General features: G+C 45.2%; 2 protein-coding genes and 1 long non-coding RNA gene across 12 annotated transcripts in view; 1 reads left to right on the forward strand and 2 right to left on the reverse strand.

Moving 5' to 3' along the window:
* The window catches only part of GAD2 (glutamate decarboxylase 2), a 39,258-nt gene extending 24,427 nt beyond the window's left edge, over positions 1-14,831 (reverse strand). The window contains exons 1-7 of the mRNA XM_064407585.1: positions 14,614-14,831; positions 14,305-14,364; positions 14,007-14,159; positions 12,786-13,019; positions 7,915-8,005; positions 6,969-7,081; positions 3,144-3,259 (exon numbers count right to left, since the gene is read on the reverse strand). Coding sequence (XP_064263655.1) covers positions 3,144-3,259; positions 6,969-7,081; positions 7,915-8,005; positions 12,786-13,019; positions 14,007-14,159; positions 14,305-14,364; positions 14,614-14,689 — 843 coding nt within the window. The 5' untranslated portion in view covers positions 14,690-14,831. The remainder of the gene's footprint in view (positions 1-3,143; positions 3,260-6,968; positions 7,082-7,914; positions 8,006-12,785; positions 13,020-14,006; positions 14,160-14,304; positions 14,365-14,613) is intronic.
* LOC135293431 (uncharacterized) lies at positions 14,625-17,345 on the forward strand. The gene is made up of 3 exons (XR_010355556.1): positions 14,625-14,763; positions 15,893-15,948; positions 16,029-17,345. It is a non-coding gene; the product is annotated as an uncharacterized LOC135293431 (long non-coding RNA).
* The window catches only part of MYO3A (myosin IIIA), a 116,772-nt gene continuing 109,946 nt past the window's right edge, over positions 16,315-23,140 (reverse strand). For all 10 annotated transcript variants that reach the window (XM_064407490.1, XM_064407548.1, XM_064407500.1 and 7 more), the window contains 3 exons: positions 21,427-21,467; positions 19,586-19,726; positions 16,315-17,725 (listed from right to left, as the gene is read on the reverse strand). In XM_064407490.1, the coding sequence (XP_064263560.1) occupies positions 17,611-17,725; positions 19,586-19,726; positions 21,427-21,467 (297 nt within the window). In that variant the 3' untranslated portion in view covers positions 16,315-17,610. The remainder of the gene's footprint in view (positions 17,726-19,585; positions 19,727-21,426; positions 21,468-23,140) is intronic.

The raw sequence follows: 23,140 nt of genomic DNA on the forward strand, positions 1-23,140 counted from the left end.
AAGAAGGACCCCAGAAACTACAACCCTGTTTTTTTCACTTCAGTAGCTGACAAATTCACAGGAAGGATAATTCTGGGAAGTACTGAAACACAACACCTGGAGGACAATGCAGTCATTGGTCAGAGCCAGCACAGGATCATGTAGGAAAGTCCTGCTTGTCCAACCTGATTTCCTTCTATGACAGGGTAACCCACTGATCTAGGAAACCAACAGATGTAAGCCTTCTGGACTTCAGCAAAGTTTTTGATACTGTCTCTCACAGTGTCCTTCTGAAGAAAGCATCCAGCTCACAGCTGGACAACCCTGTTACCCAATTGGTGACCAACTGGATCATGGGCACAAAGGGTTACAGTGAATGGGGTGACCTCAGACTGGTGACCTGACACTACTGGGGTTCCACAGGACTATGTCCTCACCCCTGTGCTCTTCAACACCTTCACTGGACACAGGACTTACCTGGTACAATGTACATTTGCTGATGACATTAAACTGGGGAGAGCTATTGACTCCCTCAAGGGCAGAGAGAGCCTGCAGAGAGACCTCAGTAAATTAAGAGGACTGGGCAATCACCAACCATATGAAGTTCAACAAGTGCCAGATTATTCACCTGGGATGGGACAACCCTAGTTGTGGGCAGAGTGTGGGGAATGAGATGGAGAGCAGTGTCATGGAAAGGGACCTGGGGGTTCTGGTCCATGGCAAGCTGAACCTGAGCCAGCAGTGCCCTGGCAGCCAGGAGGGCCAACCCTGTCCTGGGGGCATCAGGCACAGCATGGCCAGCAGGGCAAGGGAGGGGATTGTCCCTCTCTGCTCTGCTCTGGGACTGCCTCCCCTTGGATATTATGTGCAGTTATGGGTGCCACAATATCAAAAAGACATTAAGCTGCTAGAGGGTGTCCAAGGAGAGCCTCCAAGGATGGTGCAGGGTCTGGAGGGGAATCCATATGAGGAGGTCCCTTGGTCTGTTCAGCCTGGAGGACAGACTGAAGGGAGACCTCAGTGTGGTCTTCAACAACTTCATCAGGGGAGGCAGAAGAGCAAGTACTGATCTCTTCACTTTTGTAATCAGTGACAGGACATGAGGGAAGGCATGAAGCTGAGTTAAGGAAGGCTTAAAAAAAAGTCCTTCACCCAGAAAGTGGTTGAGCACTATAATAGGTCTCCAGTGAGGTGGTCACTAGCACCAAGCCTGACAGAGTTCAAGAAGCTTTTGGACAACACTCTCAGGCACATGGTGTGGTTTCTGGGGTGCTCTGCACAGGAACTGGACTTGATGATCCTGATGGATCCCTACCAACTCTTAGTTTGCTTGTTCCATAGCCACGGTCTTTCAAGAGCATCCAACTGTGGCAATGAGAAACCTCAGTCAGGCCAAGGAGTCTTAAAGTAGGTAGATCATCAGCATGATGTGATAAATTAGACAAATGACATTTGCACATCTTAAGTGTCTGTTCAGGTCCTGCATGACACTTCCTATCCTAAAAAGGATGGTACTTCTAGGCCTCTGTATTTTCTGTAACAGCTTCTGCTGTTTTGAGGGTTAAACCAAGATCCCATATTCTTTGGGCAATTAAGGGTTAAAGAGTCCTGTCTTCACATAGTGCAGTTTCTTAACTTCTCCAGAAGATGAGAATATACTTTTTATAAAGCTTGATTGAGGAAGGGACAAAACTGCAATTTAAAGATACTTTTAAATTATAATGGATTTCAGATGCCATCCTATGAATTCTCTAGTATATTTGATTTCTGAATGTTTAATTTGCTAAGGGAACTGCTTCTTCCCTGGCATGAAAACACAATTATTAAAGCTCATTTCATTATTTTGAGACTGTTAGCACAATTTGGGTCATTGTTTAACACTCCATTGCTATGAAAACAATGAAATACTCTAATGATTAATAGGATTTGTTACTTTAAATAATCATGTTGAACCTCATTTGCACGACTTAGGCTTGTTAATTCCATGTGGCTATTGTATCTCTAGCTGTACATCCAGCTTTGGAAAGTTGCTACTCATCTGCAGACTGTCCTCTTTAACTGCTATGGGGACAATAATTCTGCAACATGGAGTCCACAGCTATGTATCACATCTCATCCCATCCTACTGCTATGAAAGGCATCGTCTGAGAGATTTCCTCCTGCACTTCTGTGATAACTTTTAGGGTATTTTGCTCTTCACACTTGCACAGAATGGAAGCACATTCTATGCTAAGTCCAAAGAGACAGCAGGAGGACTTTGTTAGCGAACATGGACAGTATCCTGCTGAGCCTCAGCCACAAATGAGTCCTTTCTGGCTGAGCCCACACAGCTGGAGAGAAATTTAGAAGTGGACAACAAAGCCTGAAAGCAGCTCACAGCCCCTCCTGGGGATAAACCTTCCTCTTTTCTTTCCTTCTGCACCCGCATTCTCCACTCTAAGCTGCAAGGAGTTCCAAATGGTCACAAAGCCAAAACCAGCCCTCCCAACAGAGACTTCTGTATGACTGTACAAAGAGCAAAGAACTCTCCCACAAGGACTGCTCCTGTTTCTCTTGTGCCCACCTCCCCTCGCCCCTGGCACTGCCAGGTCCCAGCAGTGCCTGTGATGAGCCCCTGTGTGCTGAAGCTTTTGCTCACAGGCAGAAACTCACAGTGAAGCCCAGTTGCCCAACAAATACTGCAGCTGTTCTGCTGCACACACACACAGCATTGTCATATGACTGTCTTCATGTATGTTATCACCTTCTCATTAAATAACAGCAGGAGTGGTTTCAGCTGGAAAGATTTTGACTCAAAAGAATTTTCTGTTGCCCCAGAGTGACCCAAACAGATGACATTCCTGGCAGAAAGTGCTGAAGCCCAATGATGAGCTCTCCTCGTTTGATGTGGTCCTTACCACTCACATCAACATTTACATGGACACAAGTGAGAGCAAAGAAATAGCAGTGGTTTGTAGAGACTGCTCTGCCTGGATTTCAGCCACAGAGAAGTGCAGAGAACATCTCTCTATAGATAAAAAGGTCAGCCTCTTCCCACGATTTTATTCCCAGTGAAGGAATAACAGAAATGAAGACAGTTGTCAACAAATTCCTGTTCAGCTGTTTTCTTCATCATAAGTTCATACAAGCAGATGTAACAGATAGGAAAAAACAGAAACACCTACATGTTCCGATGTGAAGGCAACCAGTCTGGGAATAGCTGCCATTCCTTTTTCTTTAACTTCTGGGAACATCTTGAAACGTGCAATCAACATAGCATACATGTTAGATATGGCACCACCTGGAGTCCACAGTAATATACTGTTACTTTTTCTATTCGTTGTAATATCATTTCAGAACAAACAAGTCTTGCTACAGTTTTTCTATATACATGTCTCTGCCTTGTGGCAGAAACACAAATTCTTCTTCCTGATGCTCCTCACAGCTGGGCTGTGTAATAACAGGATCTACTACACACAAAAAAACACTTATGCAAAAAGTACCATTGCAAAAAGTGACTGGTGCTTCCTTTCATCCTCATTCTAACTACCATCTCTCCTTCAGGCCCCAGTCTTAGCTTTCCATGTGCCATCAACACATAATCCCCACTCTATTCCATCTCCTAAGCAGATGCCCCCACAAGGCAACTTCCTAAGGGATTTCAAAGTGTGACCTAATCTGTGCTCTCCCCTCCTAAATCAGGGTAGTATTTCATGCCCCAGCTTTGAGCAAACCCACCCACCAGCCACTATCTTCTGGATAAGTGGAATGGGAAGAGGGAAGAGAAAGGAAAAAGGGTCTTTCTAACAAATATTTTTCATTTTAATTGTCCTCTGATGGGAACAAGATGAAAAGATTAAATGTCCCTAACACTTGCCTTAAAATCACTGGCATACATTCACTTAAAATAGCCATTTCAAGATGGGAATTTAACCCACTTCAAGATTGGTATCAGATCTACAGCTCTGCAGTGGTCTGCTTCTCCTTTTTGAGATTTTTTACAAACCAAGTCTCTGTGTCTAAAGTGGAGCAATGTTTGGCTTTACAGTAATGCTCCATGAGCACTATGGGAATATAATGCAGTACTTGAGGCAGATGCTGAGAATTTTTACATTTGTATGCACACAAACACACAAACAAACAGACATGTATACATGAAATCCATCAGGTTTATCCTATATATATATATGTGTGTGTATATATATACACACACACAGATTGATTGTATATCCATGTTTATGCACATATGTTTATAGAAAGCAAAAGTTTTAAATGAACAGGTTGAAATGCTGGTGAGGGAGAGTTCAACTATTGCAAAATTCATTCATCTAAAACTGGAGTGAAGAGCACAAGATGTGCATCTCCAGAGGATGGTTCAGCTCATCCTATGGCAGCTGTTTGTGATAGGTGGATCTTGCCCTGCAGACACATCCCCACTCTCGCTGTAACTAGCCCAGGGTAGACACCCAATGCTTGGACAACCTAAGTGAGATAAGATAAAATCCATCCTTTGAGATGAAGGAAGCACTGCTGGTTATCTGTACTGGCAAATTAACATTGTTTGACTTTTGTAAGATTTGTTTTAATCTCAGTAGAGATATATACTGTTCCACAGCCCACACAACTGTGCCCTTCATGTCTAATCAGCATCCTAGCTCTGCTCTTGCAGCGAGGCTGCCCTGCTGTGGGCTCTCCCTGACCTCACTGGCCCTCCTGTGAATCCAAGGGAAAATGCCACAGAAGAATGGCATTGCTGGCATATGGGTCAGTACAGATTGGGGATTTTCTTTCCCTTTCAACTATCTTGAGAGATATGAACCTATTTCAACACCTTTCTTTAGAAATGACAAAACAAGAAATGGAGAGATTAAGAGGAAATGCTCAGGTACCTGTCCCTAAAAATGCAGATGCCATGCAAGAGCTGCTATTGATGATTTAGGTGGCTGAACTAAGTTGAAGCAATTTGGTCTATCTTGTCCAAAGTCATTGGCTCAGTGTCAAAAGAATCAAGACTGAAATGTTAAGTTTCTTCAATACCAGGGTTTCCTATTAGTATTTATTACTCAGTCATTTAACCTTAGTTTACTCATAAGCCTGCATTCTGCTTTTAATTCCGTAGTTGTGTTCACATCCACAGTTAATTGCAGCTAACAAAACACACCTACAGAATTTAAAAAAAAATCTGAGAAAACAGTCAGGCTTTTATGCTTCACATGTATTGATATTGTATATTTCATTCCAGAGAATTCAGAGAGAAAGAACCTTTTCTTTGCAACAGTAAGGTCTTCAGCTAAAGCCATGAAGTGAGAAGACAGCACAGAAATTATTTTGATTATTGCCTAAAAAAGCAGAACCTGCACACTGAGTATTGCTGCCTTAACAGAGAAAATTACAAAGATGCACTTTGCACAAACCAGAAATTGCAGAGAAAGAAAGACAGAAAGAATGAGAGGGGGCAGCCCTGCCAATGCCAGCACAGGTACATGCCTGTCAGAGAGCCCGTCCCCACACAGGTTTCAGCTCGATGAAGTGAGCTCTGACACACCAGCAACACCCTGGCCCCGTGCCAGGCAGCCCTGGCAGGGCCAGCAGCCCCTCCTGAGGCACACACCTTTCCTGACTCACGCTGTCTCTCCCGGAGTGTGCCAGACTCGGGCAGATCCGGCACACGCGCTCCAGCCTTTCCTTTCACCCAGCCCGCTGCCCTCCAGAGCCGGCTGCCAAAGCTCTTCTCCCACCCTGCAGCCCAGGGGGAAAGTGAGGAACTGAGGGCAGCTGTACCCAGTCAGGTCAGGGTTGGTAACCAACCACCACTCCGTTTCCAAAAGCTTTCACTTTGGTCCTGGGCTCGTGAGACACTCTTAGATGCCAGGTGTGATGTAGGCCAAGGCTTTCAGGGGGATCTCTAAGCACCACAGTAAAACTGTCAGAGCTTTTGCTCTCAGGCTTTTTAACTAAGAACTCATGAAAAAGCAAAGTCAGCTCTTCTCATCTATTTCTCTACATCTGTGGAAAGGACCAGAATAAAACTCCCACACCACTTTCCACAAATGCATTCAGATGTGAGAAGCTGAAGACGAGCCTTGCCTGACCTTCATGGCCTTGGAGAGCCAAATGTCCTGAGCTGTCACCAGTGAGGCCTTCCCTCTACTCAAGAGTGCACTTTTTCTCTCTCCATTAGGTCAACTGACTTCCCTTCCAGAAAGGCTCCTGCAACAGCTAACAGTCTGTTCTCTTTTGACACGCCAATATATTATACCCAATGTAAATTTCTTCATTATTTTGCAATTTCGTAAGATAGACAAGCCAAAATTTTTGAGGAATGAAATTACAGAGTCAGAGAAGAGGTGACAAAGAGTATAAATCAAAAGACTAAGTGGAATGATTAAAAAAATAAAAAAGCCTTAACAATGTTTGTCAATGATTTTTCTACACTAACTTTTTTGCCTTACTGACATGCCCTGAAGAAAGCAGGTTTCTAAGCCTTTAAGCACTCAGATTAACTAAGCACCCAAGTACCCCACTGAGAAAAACAGGTCAGCTTCACATGGAAAGCTAACAGCATGCTCTAATGCTGGCAGGGTCTTCCTGACTCTACTAAAATTGCTGGAAGGTATGCTACGTCTTTCCCTGTTTGCTCCAATTTCTCCTGCAGTGATGGAGAGCTTTGTTGTGTTTCTTCCCTCCATTATTAATAAAACAGCCTTTTTATTTCATGGATTCCATAAAAAGTGGGGGCAAAGCAAAACTGCAAGGCAAATGTCTCTTCTCATTATGTTTCCCATGTGCCATTACAGCTGCTCATCATGCAGTGCAATTTGCTCAAACAGACCCTCATAATCACATCCCTGAAATTCATAAACATGCAACACTTTATCTCAAAGAGGCCACTGGTGTTTACTAGCAAGTGTCCTCTCAAACATGCATATTTAATTATATTTACTCTTTAGCTGCAGGGGATGTCATATACCACAGTCTGAAAAATAGAGAAAGCTTGAAATATCATGTACCAGGTGAAAATATCCCATCGCCACAGCCCCCTGGCCAGCCAACCATCTCTCTCATTTTCCTTAGTGTGACATATTCCAAAAGTACAAACACTGGAGCAATTTCATAGGTGAACCTGAAATGTAGTAATGTCCATATTTAATGCTTTCATCTACAAAACTAACACATCTTTTTCCAATATTACATTACATTATAGCCACAATATACTCTATCTTATACTGGGTAGATTTCTGTTTCACAATACTTTCCACAGTCTTCTTTCTGATTTGACATCACACGTCTAAAAGAAGAAATACACAGAGCACTGAAGAATCCATTTCCACCCACTTCAGTGAATAAAATCTTGCCCACCTCTTCCAGGCTCAAGGCTTTGCCCTTTGTCCAAGAGATGCTGGGCAGAGCCCCCTTGCCTTGCACAAATCCATGTGCATGTCTAGAGGCACATGTCAGCAGTCCTATTCATAATGGCCAGACAGTGCATGAAGCTAAGCAAGTACACAAAAATGCTTTCCAATCCCAAAGTGAAAAAAACCCCATACTTTAAATTCCACATCTCATTCTTACAAAAAGCAATGGCTTTCTGCTCCAGGTATGGATTGTACATAACCCCTCTACACGAATGCAACTGCTCACTCAGTACCCCTTTCATTTCACATATTTATGCATGCAAAATGCTGATCTGTATATATTTTTCGTGTGCTTTTGGGAGGCAGCACAACCATCATCGTATCACAATGATGAAATTTTGTAAATGATAGCCTACAGGACAACACTGAAAGTCTTTCTATAAATAACTGTTGCAACCATTTAAAAAAACAGATTATTTTTTCCCCAGCAATTTTAATATAAAATTATTCTTTCATTCAGATACAAGAACTAGTATTTTAGAGTATAACTGTGAAATTACATTAAATACCTATATATTAAATAAAAAAATCTTCTACTTACATATTAGTATTTGCTGCTGATGTCAGCCAGTCTGCTGCCAATCCAACCATGTCCAACCCAGTTGAAAGTTGATTAAAATATCTAGGGTGCCCTGCATAAGATGGAAAATGTTATCAAAAGGCTGATGGCTCTGAATGAAACTATTCAGTGCTGAACAGTGTATTTACCTCCATATTTCTATAGAGAAGGAAGCGCTTTCAAGGTATGAAACAAAGCAAATGGCAGTAAATACACTTCTTGAAAAAGGCAGGATAATTTCTCTTCTTTCTCATTCCAGAGTCAGTAAAATCAGAGTAATTATACTCAACACAGAATAATGAATTCCAACATTCCCTATTATCCTTTCAATATGCCTCGAAAATTAGCACATTGCTGCCTCACAAAAATAGCTGTTTGCTCCCGTTAGTGTGTCACATGTTGTCACTGGATATGGTTTTGCCTGACTAGGTTTGAAAGGCACACATGAGACACCATCTGAAAAGCTTGCCAGGACATATAACATCAGTGATGAATGGCTAATGATTGTAATAGACAGGGCGAAATGAGAAAATGGAATATTTTGGTGACTGCTTTGCACATGACTCAAAGGCTGATGATTGTACGAAGATGGCAGGGAAGGTGGTGGTCCTTGTCATTTCTTCACTGTCAGAGTGCAATTACAAATAGCCTGGCTACATGCAACTGTGATTTTAATCAAACACTATAAAAACAAGCACTGCTGCCCCAGCAGAATGATGCACAGGACTATATTCAGTGAGCTGATAGTCTCTTTACTTGGTTAGTCTAATTGGCTCCTGTTTTTTTTTTTTTAAATCCTTCTAGAGATTTTCCTTAAAAATGTGCCTAGAGCCTTTAAACACAGGAGGCATTAAAATTCCATTTTTGCTACTTACTTCCCGCAAGCCCTTGATAAGTGGCATAATTACTGGTACAAATTATGAATAGTCCACAATTACTTAAATGCCATCCAACTCGAAGGACGGAAGGCTCTGCTTGGAAAACACCTGTCCTGACCCTTAGATGATGCACTGTTATTGCCATCAGAGAAAACAAAAGATAGAGCAAGATGATTGAGGAAATGCAGACCCAGCACTGAGAGAAAACTTATCTTCGGTCTCCTGTGGCCTCTTATCAGGCGTGGACACATGGCTGGCAGAGCAGCACGGGGAATTGCTCCCCAGCTCCCACCCTGCAGCACACAAAGGCAGAGTAATCAAGCTGAGCAGGCAGATCAGAGCTGAGGATCTGGGGCAGGGGACACACGCACAAATTCCATTTGCCTGCAGCCTTAACCCGAGACCAGCCCTGTGCTATTGCCATCCAGCCTGATCGCATCTTGCACGGAGCTCCTGCTCTCACTGACAGGAACTGCCACCTCTCCCTGGTCTGTGCCGCCAAAGACAGGCAGCCAAAGCCCCTGAGCACCGAGGAATGACACTCAGATCCAGCAAAATGAACTGCATCTGGCTCCCTGCTCTTCACGCTCTTGAGTGGGGTTGGTGCACCTAGGACACACACGCACCCCATCACCACCACCACAGCCTCTGCCATCCTGCTCCACGGTCTCTGCCTGCACCTCCCCTGACAGAGGGATTTTGAAGGAGATTTCCATAATTTTAGCTTAGTTTCCATATCACAGCTGGACAAATTTCACCTGAAAGCAACAGAAAATTAGGAGCTAAAAGCCTTTAGTGTATCGGGACTACAGGAAGACTCAAAGAAGGTTACAAACATTCCTGTTTTGGAAATAAATCCACATAAAAAAGCTGGGGAATAGCAGAATTTGCATCTGCAGCTGCAGTGTCTCAGCGGCTCTCTGTCAGCCCCACAGCCAGCCCAAGGCGACAGCCCTGTTGTCACTGCTGGTTTCTTCAAGCACACCTCCCAGCACAGCACCTGCCCTGGCAGCGCCGCGGAACAGGCCCGGGCAGCCGTGCCCCGGAGCGAGCGAGGTGAAGGGAGCATGGAGGGAGAGATGTCCGGACAGAGAGAGCAGCAGCTGCTGCTGCCGGGAGAGCCCCCAGCAGCCACACCGCGACACAGCCCCCTCCAGCCGTGCCCTTCCCTTCTGCAGCGCGGCTGTAACGCGGAGGGGCAGGGAATGCACTGCCCCAGCCCGACCCCTGCCCCAGCTCCAGGGGCTGCCTGTCCGTGTCACACCTCCCCGCCTGAGCGAGCTCTCTTCCCTTGGCTGGATGGAAAACTGAGGCTTTGCTTGAATACAGGCTCCACTGGCCAGGGAAGAAGAGTTTGTGAGGGCTGCTCAAAAATCTCTACCCGTGTGCCTTTCTGAAATAAACATCCTTTGTTGAAGTTGTTCCTGAACAAAGAGATACCGGAAAAGAGACTGGCAGGGTGAAGAACTGGTCGACAGGTGAAAATAGGAGGTTATTACTTAATGGTTTAGCAACACACAATGCATTCACAGATATCCCAGAGTAAACCCGGAGATGATGGCCAAGAACCGGGGCCAAGGCACAGGGACACCCGAGGCCGGGCTTTCCCCACTGAGGGCGTTGCCTGTGCCCCACACACCCCACCGAACACACTCCCGGCTTGAGGCACGGGCATGCCCAGCGGGAACACCCGGCCTCCACAGCCCCCACAGGGAGGCGACGAGAAGGGCTGGGCACGGCCAGACAGCATGGATGAAGGCACGGCTGGCACCAGAGATAAAGGCACGGCTGGCAGCACGGATGAAGGCACGGCTGGCAGCAGAGTCTGGCCAGGCGCAGCACTGCCAGCGCCGGCGCCTGCCAGGGAGCAAGGCTGGGCCAGAACCGGCTCCTAGCACTCTTCCTGGAGTTTCCAAGCCATTTTTAAAAGCTCGTATTTCAATTCCCCGGCTCATTTTCAACTGTCCAGAGCACAGTAACTGAATTTCACACCCATCTTTCCCTGCATTCACAGTCACTGCCTTTTACATCCTCTCAGAAGAATGCCGTCTCTGCTGCTAAGGGGGCACAAAGCGTGGCTTCCCGGGCACCCCAGTGAGCCGTGGCACGCAGGCAACACCTAGGAGCAACCCACACCTGCCCCTCGGCCGAAAAATCAGCCATCTGCCTCGCCGAATCCCTGGACCTGGGTATCCAGCTGTGAGGCTAATGCAATACAGTTTATTTTTCAATCAGCCTCCCGGGCCCCTGCAGCCAAACGCCGCCCAGGAGGGACCGTGTCCGAGGGCGTCTGCGGCAGGAGAGGAGGCAAACGCTGCCGCCAGAAACCTCACCTTCCTCGGAGGGTAATTCCAGTGTTTTACCCCGAAGCACAAGCCGGAGGGCTCCAGGTGTAAGCCCCACGCATTTCGTGAACCCCCTCCCAGGCTGGGGCTGTCACCCCAGGGTGCTGAGGAGCAGCAGCAGCCAAGCGAGGTGGCTCTGCACCCCCTGGGCTGAACCCCGCCACGCCACCACATTTCACAACACCCCCCAGCACCCGTTTTCAGACTTCAAAAACATAATTTTCATTAAAACAAACTATAAAACGCCAAGACGGGAAAGCCTCCGATATTTATAGAGAGGAAGAGAAATGGCAACATTGTTTTGAAGGGTCTTTTTTGGATACACAAAATTAAATGGGTCTGTTATGTGAAAACAGGCAAAAAACGATTAATGAAAAACAGCTAAGAAATCCTATTTTTTGATTTCCCAGAATCACGGATCCCACATTCTTCATCATTCTGTGCAAACACATTTCCTACGCCCTATCCAGACTGATCGACTTTGCTCCTCTGGCTATCATTTACCTAACTATTTAATCCACAATTTTACAAACATCTTGACAGCACCCGACCCATGCATCAAAACATGTGGATGGTCATTTCCACCCCTAAACGAGGAGGATTACACAGATCCCTCACAACCTTTACCAGGATCAGTCTGTTCTGTTCTCTTCTCAAAACCTGAGCTTTTTTTGTTTTCCTCTCAACCTCTAGTCACAAATCAGCCTTTTGTCTCTTTCAGTAAACTGCTTCACATTTATTTTTAAGCAATTTCTCAGTATTTCAAATTCCCACTAAGAGCTCTCCGGATCCCCTATTATTTCCCAATGACAGCCGTAATTGCGGCTCCGCTTTCTGCCCGCTCCGCCGCAGTTTAAGGTGGCCCCGCTGCGGAGTCGGGCGCTTCCCCACGCCTGGGCGAGCCCCACGCTGCCCTCCTTCCCTCCACAAAGCCCACAGGGGGGCACGACTAACGGGGGATCCCAGGCAGGGAGGAGTCAACCCATCGCTGCTTTCCCCAGTGAAAAACAACAAATGCCTGTTAAAACAAATCGGACTTTGGTTTTATTGCTTGAGCCTAAAGTTGAGACTGAATCCTCGATATTTCTGTGTAAGGTTCTGCTAAATTCTCTTTTATTTTATGTCTTGCAGGCGAAGTGACGCACGGCAAATGGCCGCTCAGAGTTCGAATTTACAGGCCCTTTTGCTGTGATTTCGGCTGCTAAATGGGCCGGTCCCTGCTGCCCCCGTGCATGGAGTCCCCCTGCCCCGAGCTCCGCGCCCGCCGCACCCCGCTCTGCAGGGAGCAAGAGGCAGTCGCGGGGCACCACACGTGAAATGATGAAAAGGAACGGCAGAAAGTGGTGAAGGTGGTGCAAAGTCTGCTCAGTGGCACACTCGGCAACTCCGACGCACAGACGCATTAATTTTAAATCGGAAAGGGTGTGCGAGGCTGCACTGACAGCTACAGAGATGGAGCTGCTGGAGTGCTTTATCATTTTGGAAAACGATTTCTGCCTCTGCTAGAAATTGCTTGGAGATGACAAAATACAGTCGCTGCTTCAATCTTTATCGTTTCAAGCTAAATTGAAATGACACCTTTAATCAATGGATGAGACCATACAGAGTAGAAAATGAGCATTGCTATTACCTGTTTTAATTGCATACTTCAGAGTTGTTCTGCAGTTCAATAAAATTTCTTCCAAGGTCTGTGGCTGGTCTGCCAGTTCCCAGTTATATTCCTGGAGCAGCTCATTTGGGTAATGGAAATCAATAACTTTTGTTGATCTATCAAAACTTTTCACCACATACTGAAGTAAAATGTCCACAACGTCTTGTAGGAAAGACATAGTAGTTATTTCTCCATTGCATGTCGGCAGAAGATCTGGGAATGGAGAAATTTAAAAGTTAACTTCGTTTTATGACCACATGCATAGATTCTGAACAAAGCCTTCTCCCATTTATGTTTACAAAATCTTTACAGTGTAGTCGATAAAAATAGGGTTTGTTTTAATTTAATAACCAAACTAGCAAGGTTGTATTTCGAGGATAACAAGATTTAACATCCTACCTAAATTCGCCATTTCTGTCCACAGTATATTTCAGACTAATTTTTAAGACAGTGAGAGCAGAGAAACAAGACAAAAGAGAAAATGAATCTCACAGGAAATAAAGATTGAGCAACAAATGCTACAAGCAGTACCCTTAAAACTGTAATTTGCCTTGCAATAAAATACCTTCTTGGCGACTCTCCTATGCAAGTGACTTGTTGATAATTTAATGCTTTTTTCTGAGACAGTGCTGCACGGGGTCTTGGTGTACACAGAGCTTTTGTTTAAGTGCGATGGTTCAGTCAAAGCCAGTGGAAGCCCCTAATTTGGGGTCCCGGGCTGCCGAGCAAACGGGAGAATCCTTGGCTAGCACATGCCGGCGGGGAGCTGGGATCTATTCACTGGAGGAGACGATACCTCCAAGGCCAGAAAAGATGAAGTGCAAAAATATCTCGAATTAAAGCAAATGAGTAGGAGAGCGCTCTATCTCCCTCCTCCCCTCCAACCTTAATTACATCGCAGGGTCTTCAATGAGAGGTCGATGCTTTTAGTGATCCTTAGAAAGAAAAAGCTGCGGGCTCCAATACGCGTGATTTTACTGTTTTGGGGTTTTCTTTTCGGGATTTTTTTGTTGTTTGCGTGATTTTTCGCAGATTTGAGAAATGCCCGGCGGGGGCCGGGGCTGAGGGCGCAGAGCTCCGCCAAGCACCGCCGGACCCCCCCCCCCGCCCCCGCGCAACGCGGGCGGGGGCGATTTCCCGACCGAACCGCTGTTTTTTTCTTAGTTTTAGAGCAGCAGCCTGCCCCGGGAGCGCCGTTACCTGTTGAGTGCAGAAAGGCGTAATTCACGTCCGCTTTTTGACAGCCGCATGGTTTTTTGTCGCAGGTGCAGGTCGGCCTCGGCTCCGCTACCCCCGGGGCTGCTGCCCTGGCGCCGGTTTCCATAGGCTTCTCGGCATCTCCGTAGAGCAGGGCTTGACAGCGACACGGACACACGGCCTCATTACCGGGGCACCGACCCTCGTCCCCCGCCCCCCCGGCCCGGGGCAGGTCCCGCGGCGCTCCGTGGGCGCGCAGCGGCGCCCCCGCCGCGGGCTACCGGGGCCTCCCTGCCCTTACCGCAGAGTTTGTTTCCGATCCCTCCCGTGAACTTCTGGGCAACCTGACACCAAGCTCTGGCTGGAAGAGAAAATCGAGCGGAGGGTCCGCGGGGCGGGAGTGGGCTGAGGGCGTCTCGCCCGAGCCCCGGCCCCGCTCCCCAGGAACCGCGTGCCCCGCAGAGCCCCGCGGCGCTGGCCCGGGCTCCAGTCGCCGTCGGTCCCCGCCGCCCGCACCGCTTCGTCCCGCCGGTGGAGCGGGGAGCTCCGGCGCCCGGGCAGCGCTGTCACGGCGGCTCCGTCGGGCCGGTCCCGCTCGGCGTCCTCCTACCTGTGCCGGGGGTCTCGGCGGCTGCGGAGCCCTCCTCGGCTCCGAAGGGCCAGAAGCCGGAGCCAGGGCTTGCCATGGCGGAGGCGAACCGGCGGGGCGGGCGAGGAGCGGCGATCTGCAGCCCAGGCGGCCCGAGCGAGTGCGCGGAGTGTGAGTGCGCGGTGTGTAAGTGCGCGGCTGCGCCAGGCGGCGGCAGGCGGAGGGGCGGGAGCGCCCCGGGCACGCGTGGGTGGGTGGGAGCGTCTCCCGTGGGCGCCCCCGGGGCGCGCTCCGCCGAGCGGCTGCGGCCGCGCCCCGCAGCGCTGCCGTCCGGGACGGGGCGGGCGGCTCCACGGCAAGAGGTGCCCGCTGAGGCGGCCAGCGGCGACGGCCGTGCTAAGGCGTGTCCGCAGCCTGCTGCATCGGAGGAGCGAGGGCGGCGGTGGGAGGACGGTAGCACTCGGGGCTATAGGCGCTGCTTGAGCTGGGGCTGCAGCTGCCTTGGGGGGCGAAGGCGAGCCAGGGTGCCTGTGCCGTGTTCACCCTACCGACCGTCCGTGCCGCCGCAGCCCGCGGAGAGGGCTGAGCCACCCAGCGCTGAGCGGAGCGGAATGGTAGTTTTCTAGGTCTTGGCGTAGGTGGCCGCGGTGGTCCAGCCTGGTACCTCGAGGGGAAGGTTGGGACTACGGGGAAGTATCCTCAGTCCTTTAAGATGCAAAGCGAAGTGAAATCCCCCCACTACACCTCCTACTTTTGCACCGGGGCACCTCTGCACTTGCGACCGGGACGCTCCTGGGCGGCGGCACCGAGGCCGGGCCAGTCGGTGCCCCGGGCGGTCCCGGGGTCGGGAAGGGACAGCCCCCGAGCCCCCGTCCCATCGGCCCGGCCACAGCCACCGGCGGGGACCCCGTCGGGCCGGGCCGCCGCGGAAAAGGCGCCGTGGCGGGGCCCGCAGGGGGCTGGGATCCCGCTGTCCCTCCTGCTCCCGGGCAGGCAGGGGCGTCCTGGCTCCTACGGACGTGCTGGAGGAGCCCTGCGCGACCCCGCGGCTGCCCCCGCGCGTCCCCGGGGCGCTCCCGGGGGCTTCCTGCGACATTCCGGCTTGGGGACCCTGGTGGAGCTGCCATCCTGGCTCCAGCCCCGAGGAGGCAGAGGGCCCGGCGGCCAGGCGGGAAGAGCACGAGAACAACTATTCCTGTTCCCTTCACGACGTCTCTAAAGACAACCAAACCTCGCTTTTTTCCACCCCGCCGGGTCTTCGCGGGAGCGTTTCCCTAACGCAGCTGCCTCTCCTCTGCAGGCACAGGAGGGATTTCGAGCCCTGGCCTTGGAGGGAGGAAGGCGGGACCACACCAGGTGAGAATGTGGCTCTGCCGGGACAGCTGGTCACGCAGCCAGGCCCTGTGTTCAGCCCGCGGCATCTCTGTGTTTTGTAGGCACACACACGGTTATGAGAAGTGTCCACCATGAGACCTCACAGAAATGGCTCCATGCTTTAAAACAGTGCTGTGCTGGGAAAGCAGAAGAAAACCAGTCCAGGCATCTCTTCGTGTGAAATTACGGTCTGTTCCAGTTGCTGCATCACACTGGCTTGCACGTAGACAATAACTCCAGCTTTCCACGGCCAGAGGCTGCTGCCAGCCCTTCCCTGCCTTGCTCACTCATGCCCCAGTCCACAGTGTTTTGTCAGTTCTGGATGTAATTCAGACACAATCAGCCATATCACTGCTTTGTACATTTTTATTTACCGTTTCATTAATACATGACAAAGCAACTTTAGACCAGATTTCAAAATTTTAACAATTTATAGCAAATTTTACATTGCTGTACGTTTTAATCCGGTGCACAGCCTTGTAACTAGTTACAGATCAGGAAGCAATGGTTATCTGTCTCTGGGGAAAAGGCCAAAACCCAGCCCCTGTGGCTGACTGCTGCCACCAATTGTCACATTTAGGAGGGCTGAGGAACCGAGTAGGATCAGGCCTTTATGCTGGCATCATGAAATTTGCCTTCTCTTGCTTTGCAGCTGGGAACATGCAATTATGAATCCTGAAAGGAAGTGCTGCAATTATCTGTGTGGTTTCTGTGAAATAAGGTCTTTTGAATACGGAATCAGGGGGAAATTTGAACACTGGGGCTATTGCTTTTATTTTCATTTAATTTCTAGTGGAACTGATTAAGAATGATCATTACATTTCAGCAGCAATCAACCAGAGCGTGTATTTCTATTCCTTTCTTGGTACCCCAGAGATTAAAATTCCTAAAAATCTAATGCAAATGAGAACAAAGCAAACATGATTTAGAAGTTCATCACTTAGTCACAAAGCTCAGAGGCAGAGGAGAGGGCTGGATATAGTTCCCAAAATGGACATCTCCAACATAAAGATTATACACACAATATTGACCTTTAAAACTGGCTACTAGCTTTACAGTAAAGTCAATAATGAAATAAATTGCCATAGTATGCTATCCCATTAATTGTATATGTTTTCATTAGAGGGACACTTGACACAAACAGGTCATCCTAAAATTTAAGCAATGTAAACTAAAATAAGCCGAAATTCCCCCATGGTGTTCTTGTAATATTTTTTTTCTTGTAAAACAATTTGTTAGAAACAATAACTAAGGTTTTCTGAAGCTGAATATGGAAATTAGAAAGCTTAGCTAGGGAACTGTAAAGTAAATTATTATTTTGATTGGATGAGACTGATGAAATGGAAAAAATAAATATGCACTGCTAAAAGTAAACTAGACTTAAGCTATTATAATAATTTTAAGATGTAGCAATGGTACATGAAAGAAAGCTGATTTTTTTATTAGGGAAGAACAGGATATGTGACTGACAGTGTCCCTTTGCGATGGTGTTGGGCTGTAAACCACAGTAATTCATATTCACATGAACACACACATAAACTTGAAACATTGAAGATTAAAAAAAAAAAGGAAACACATGGTATAAAATGATAAAAAAAAATTATGCTAATAAAAGCCAAATGGCAGCAGGAACAGCAGCAGCAGCTAGAACTGCTGGATAAGGCGCCGGCGCTGTGAGGTCTTCCGCAGCAGTCGTCTGTAGTCATAGGGATTATCTTCAGCTTTGCTCTCTTCCAGGGGTCTTTCTGCAACCCTCGACCTAGGGATTAAGCACAGAAGTGTTTTAGAAATTAAAGTCAAAACATTTACCTTGGCAAACACTCCTAATTGACTGCTTAACCTCCACCCTTGTGGGGGAAAAATAAAAGGAGAAAGAAAAGAAATCAGCTGACTTTGCTAGGCCTCTTCCTGTGCTGCACAAAACAGGCACCTTGGAACAAACACATTATATGCTAGAAGCAGATGAACACAGAAGAACAACATGTTCTCCCATGAAGGGGACATAATGAAAGGACATAAAAACATTGAGAGCATGGGGATGCTTTGCAGTAGCATTTGCCTGATGGTTACTGCACCAGATTTTCAGCTGGCATAAATTTGTTTGCTCTGTATTTAACCTGCCTGTGGAGTTCACTGTAAGTGTCCATGTCATTTCATTTTATTTTCAGATGGCAGGATGCATTTTGGATGCCACCTCTGACAGGCTGGAATAGTGATGTGGCATCAGCTGTTACCATGGAGCAAGATTAAAAATAAAAGGCAGTTATTTAAAAAGTAAATTACTCTGAAATAATTACAAAAATTTGTAGTGTTCTATACTTAAGATGCCCTCACTACTGGTCGTATGCCAATGTCAAAGGTAAACTGCTAAATAAAAAGTACTCAATGCTTCACTTCTTGAAGTAGATTGAAATGGCTGTACAGTCTTTATATCCTGGTGACCCTATTCAAGAGATACTGAAGTGCAGAAATGTTTATTAATTGCATTCATCTGCCCTCTGAGGTAACTGTAAATTTAGAAGTTACACATATTTTGTTTCAATATGGCTTCTTAGGCTGCAATTAGAACAGCAAACAGTAAAGGGTAAGAAATTTCTTTTAGTAAACTCAGTAGCAAAACTTTCTCTCACCTAAGCCAGACCTCAGGGTGACAGATTTGGGTTAATTAACCACCTTAGAAATGCAACATTTGTAACCAATCATTCATGGCTGTAAACTATATAGTAATTCCATGATATTACTACTTATAATTACACGTCATCACTTTCCTGAAACTAATTTAGATCCTACATGAAAAAAACGCCAGAAATGAAATACATAATGTGCACAAAATTGTACATTGTGAATGTTCCACAAACATTTCCTCTATTACTACAGATGCATTTTCAAATTCAGCGCTCATTCCAGGCTTAGCATTTCTGTTAAGAATTTGACCTAGATAGTTTCCCAAGCTTTTTTTACATTTAGGAACATGCAAGAAAATACAATTATATTAAGATACACAGATATGTGTTTGCATGTGCAGTGTGTGTGAGTGCACTGGCAATAGTGAGAATAGTTCCTTAGTCTGGCAGTGGTCACCCTTTAGGAAGTCTGTGTGGGAAGAGAGGAGGTTGAGCAAACCCTCCCTTTGGGGTTTTTCTCCTGGCTGTCCACCTTGGCAAGGTGCATGCAGGCTACAGAAACGTCTGCTGCTACAGGACAGCAGGAGAAGGAGGCAGTCAAGCTGGAGTGCTATCTGCAGAAAACATGAAGAAAGTCTGGTGCACGTCCATCCTGTTTAAAATCTAACTAATCAGAAATACAGTTTTTAGGTTCTGCTTTAGTTTAATTTTATGTTAGATCAGAGATGCAGAATGTCTGTCCATCTGGCCCTTGGGAAGCCAAAAACTGGCAGGTAGGCTGAACACCAATCCCTCTTGCATGGGGAATATGTCAGATATTCCCATTTTGAGATGGGAAATTTTAGCTATATGTTTTGTAAGATAGTTCAGCAAAATTTCATGTCTAAAATAATAGATTTATGTGTAATTTAAAAGTACGTTTCTTTTTATTAATGTTTTGAATATGTCAACAGGATAATATTTATTTTTTCCTATTACTATTTTGTCTGAATTACCTCTCAGTAGCTCGTAAAATGGAAGTCCTGCGCTCAACTGGGTATCTCTTCCTTCTTGTGGTAGTACTGCTGTCCTTGGAGCTCGAGTCAGTAGATGAAATTTCTTGGTAGTAGATATCTAAATCTAGCACTTTGCTCAGACTGTCAATAAATAAGAACACTGAGTTAACAGTTTCACTTTCCAATGCTGTATATTTTCAGCATACAAACCCAAGGTAGCCAAATACCATTATTCTGTTTATGTGTTGAGGATCTAAGGAAAAATATATAAAGGCACAAAAAATCCGTCTCTGAAGTGTGGCTGCTGTACAACAGATATTGAGATTTTTGAAATGCTAAATACTTGTATATATTTATAAAGGAGACACAACAGAAATTTTTGGGGTTTGCCATTAGACTCAGTGGAGAGGCATTTTTATGGTATAATTATTCTGGTCTATTTTAGATATTTCCTTGAGAAAGAGATGAATAATTTTCCTAAATGTTTCCCTATGTTTTTCTCTGAGTACAAGAAGACAGTGTAAATCAACTGGTTCAGATATGGGTGTCAATAATGTAGATATCTGTTATTTTGTTAAGTGAATGCTATCCAGGGTATTATACATACAGAAAAAAAAATCAATCCCAACATCTATTTTAGAATGGATAAGGAAAGAAATAATATCCTAAAAAGAAACTGAATAGAGAAGTTCCGAATTCAATCCTCACGTTGTTAGAAACCAGAAGTAATTAATTGATTTCACTTGTTGTGTTCCACTAATACAGAGTCAGCACATGAGAGAAGACACAGTCAGGGAACTGGTTAACTTGATTTAAGATGAGTGAAACTAACTGAAGCTAACTGAGGCAAATGAGGGAAAACACTTTTTTCCCCTAGACTGGATTCAATAGGTGCGAAATTTTTTTAGGATCCAAATGACATGAGAAAAAAAGCTGAAAGAGACCAAACGTGGGGGACATGGACATAGGGACAATCCTTTAAGCTGCGGCACAATCAAGTGCGATTTAAACTGTGCTTGAATAGAGCTCAATGCTGTAAGCATATTTTATATAAATGTAATATCATGCAACATCCTCTAAGATACATATTTTAGCCACAGAATTTGTATTCTGCAACAGTTTGTACTGAGCCGAGGACAGTGCAGAGAGCCTGTTCATCTGGCAGCTCTGAGCAGGCTGCCATCGCACACGTGCTGCCACAGCAGTGCCTCAGTATAGAAACACAAATAAAATAAAACTAGGATGTATGTCAGGAGCTGCAAACCACATCTGCAGCACACATAAGGATCTAAGATATGGAAGGACAGAATATACCTATTGCTTCCTTATTTTCTGCAGAGATCCATCAAAATAGCCTAGTTACATTGGGAAGAAAACACTTCTGGTTCAAATTTCAAGGGCTACTCTTCTTTAGCTGTTATTCATAGTGATTGTCTTAATTTTTTATTATCTATTTCCAGACACTCATATATTTTTAGGAGAAAATTTTGACAGTCTTTTTATCTTAGCTAACAAAAAAGAACTGGTTGCCCATTTGCTTTGACTAGAATTCTAAGCACCTTCAATTATTTTCTGTGTCAGAACTATCTTTGATGTGGACCTTATCTTATTATAATGCCTGTGTTACCATGGTAAAGGACCATGTTTTAGGAAAACTGAATGGCTGAATTCTATAATGGATTTTAGTCAATGAAAATTGCATTTTAACTTTGTATACATGTCCCCCTGTGAATCACCAAATTACCATTCTTTTTTCAATGCTTTATTCTCCTGGTTGAAGTACAGCTAAAAACTATCCTAGAGTACTGGAGTGACAATAGTGAAAAAATGAAAAAAATTACCTTTCTTTTCTTGGTTTCCGTTTTTCATCTTGTATTGATTTCTAAGAAAATAAAAAGTAATTAAAATACTAAAAGGAAAGCTTATGCAAACATACAATTCATCGGTGTTAGGTAGGAGAATGTTGTATATTTTTCAGTAAAAGAAATGATAGAAAATGAGCAAATGTCCCAGAAAACCCTATTTTAAGAACCTTTAAGATTACGAATGAGATTACCATCGTTGCTCCCAAATTTGTTGCCATACTGTGAAAAAAAAGCCGATGTAATGATGATCAGAACAGAAAAAGGAGATCTAAAACTTTCAAATAGCTATAACTGTTTTAATGAAGTTGACAACACTATCTCACTGAGGGGAATTTACTGTGATGCCATGAGAATTTCCATGAATAGTAGCGATGCAGTGGGAAGAGGAATAATCCTATTCTTGTTAATGCCAACGTAGTCTTCACACAGGTTTAGCAGAATAAAATGGACAAAGGCCCCATTTGAAAACAATATAATAGGTGACAAAAGAACCTTTAGGATAAAAGATTTCTAAAAATGTAGAGGAGAGAAGATTTATAGGGAATGTGAGTAATTTCTTATCTCTAATAGAGTTCTATCCCTACAACCAAAACAATGCTATGTTGCATCACCTAACACATCATACTTCAAAGGCAGTAATTTTTAGTGCAGAGTGTGGTCTTAATTGTGTTTCTTGCAAATGAGTGAAAGCATATTAGAACTAGGGACTGTAAAGTCACTGAGAATCAGAAATCCTGATGGACTTCAGTATGCAGGCAAATGAACAGGGCATATAATTCCAAAATGACAGGCTGATTTAAAGAAATATACCCCAAAATAAAATTCTCATGTCTTATATGAACAGTGGGCTATTGTCAAGCTTCATTTATACCTGTATACCCCTGCAGGTCATCTGATATGCAAGGAGATGTGTGAGAATGTAAGGTGTCTAATTAATGTCTGTAGCACGATGTGAGAGAAATACCTGATTTTGCAAAAGATAAAGAATTTTTTTTTTTTTAATGCACTCATATTGTGTTTCTTCACCTTTATATGATCTGGGCTTGATAATAATCTGTGAATGACCTCTGAAGGTCACAGACATTTTTAATAAGGTAGAAAATCTGTAATAGCTGGGAAAGCTGACTGCCCTCTAAAGCTGACTATCATCTAAAGTTAGAGCTTAATGACTTACCCAGGGTCTAAGAATTTAACAACTGATAGGTCTCCTTTCTAAGCTTCAGTGTATAGATATTTATCTTGAACCTTTCCCTGACCAGTGAACTTCATGTCAGAAAGACATGTATCTTTTTTTCACACCTTCTTGAAAATACAACTCATTGAAGGTAATATTAATACCTTGAAAAACTGCTTCTAAAAAATTGATTAAAAATCTCCTGGCACTATTGCAGGTTTTGTTTGCACTGGTGCCATGGCTGTTTTCTGGTACGGAGCTGGCCATGTAACAGCTTAGCTCACAGAAAATACTATATTCCTGAACTTATGGTCTTAATTTCCTAAATAGGCATTTACTTCAGAATTGTGCTTCTCAAAAATTTCTGAATACAGATTGTGTCATGCCTTTCAATTCAGTCCTTTATCTCGCCAATCTTGCTTTCACAAAACAAATTTTATTCTTACGTGCAAGTTTATTTTTAAGAATACAGTTTCTTTTCAGAATATCACCGTTCCAAAGCTGTGTTATTTCAAA

The sequence above is a fragment of the Passer domesticus genome, chromosome 1 (assembly GCF_036417665.1).
Source record: "Passer domesticus isolate bPasDom1 chromosome 1, bPasDom1.hap1, whole genome shotgun sequence".
NCBI lineage: Eukaryota > Metazoa > Chordata > Aves > Passeriformes > Passeridae > Passer > Passer domesticus.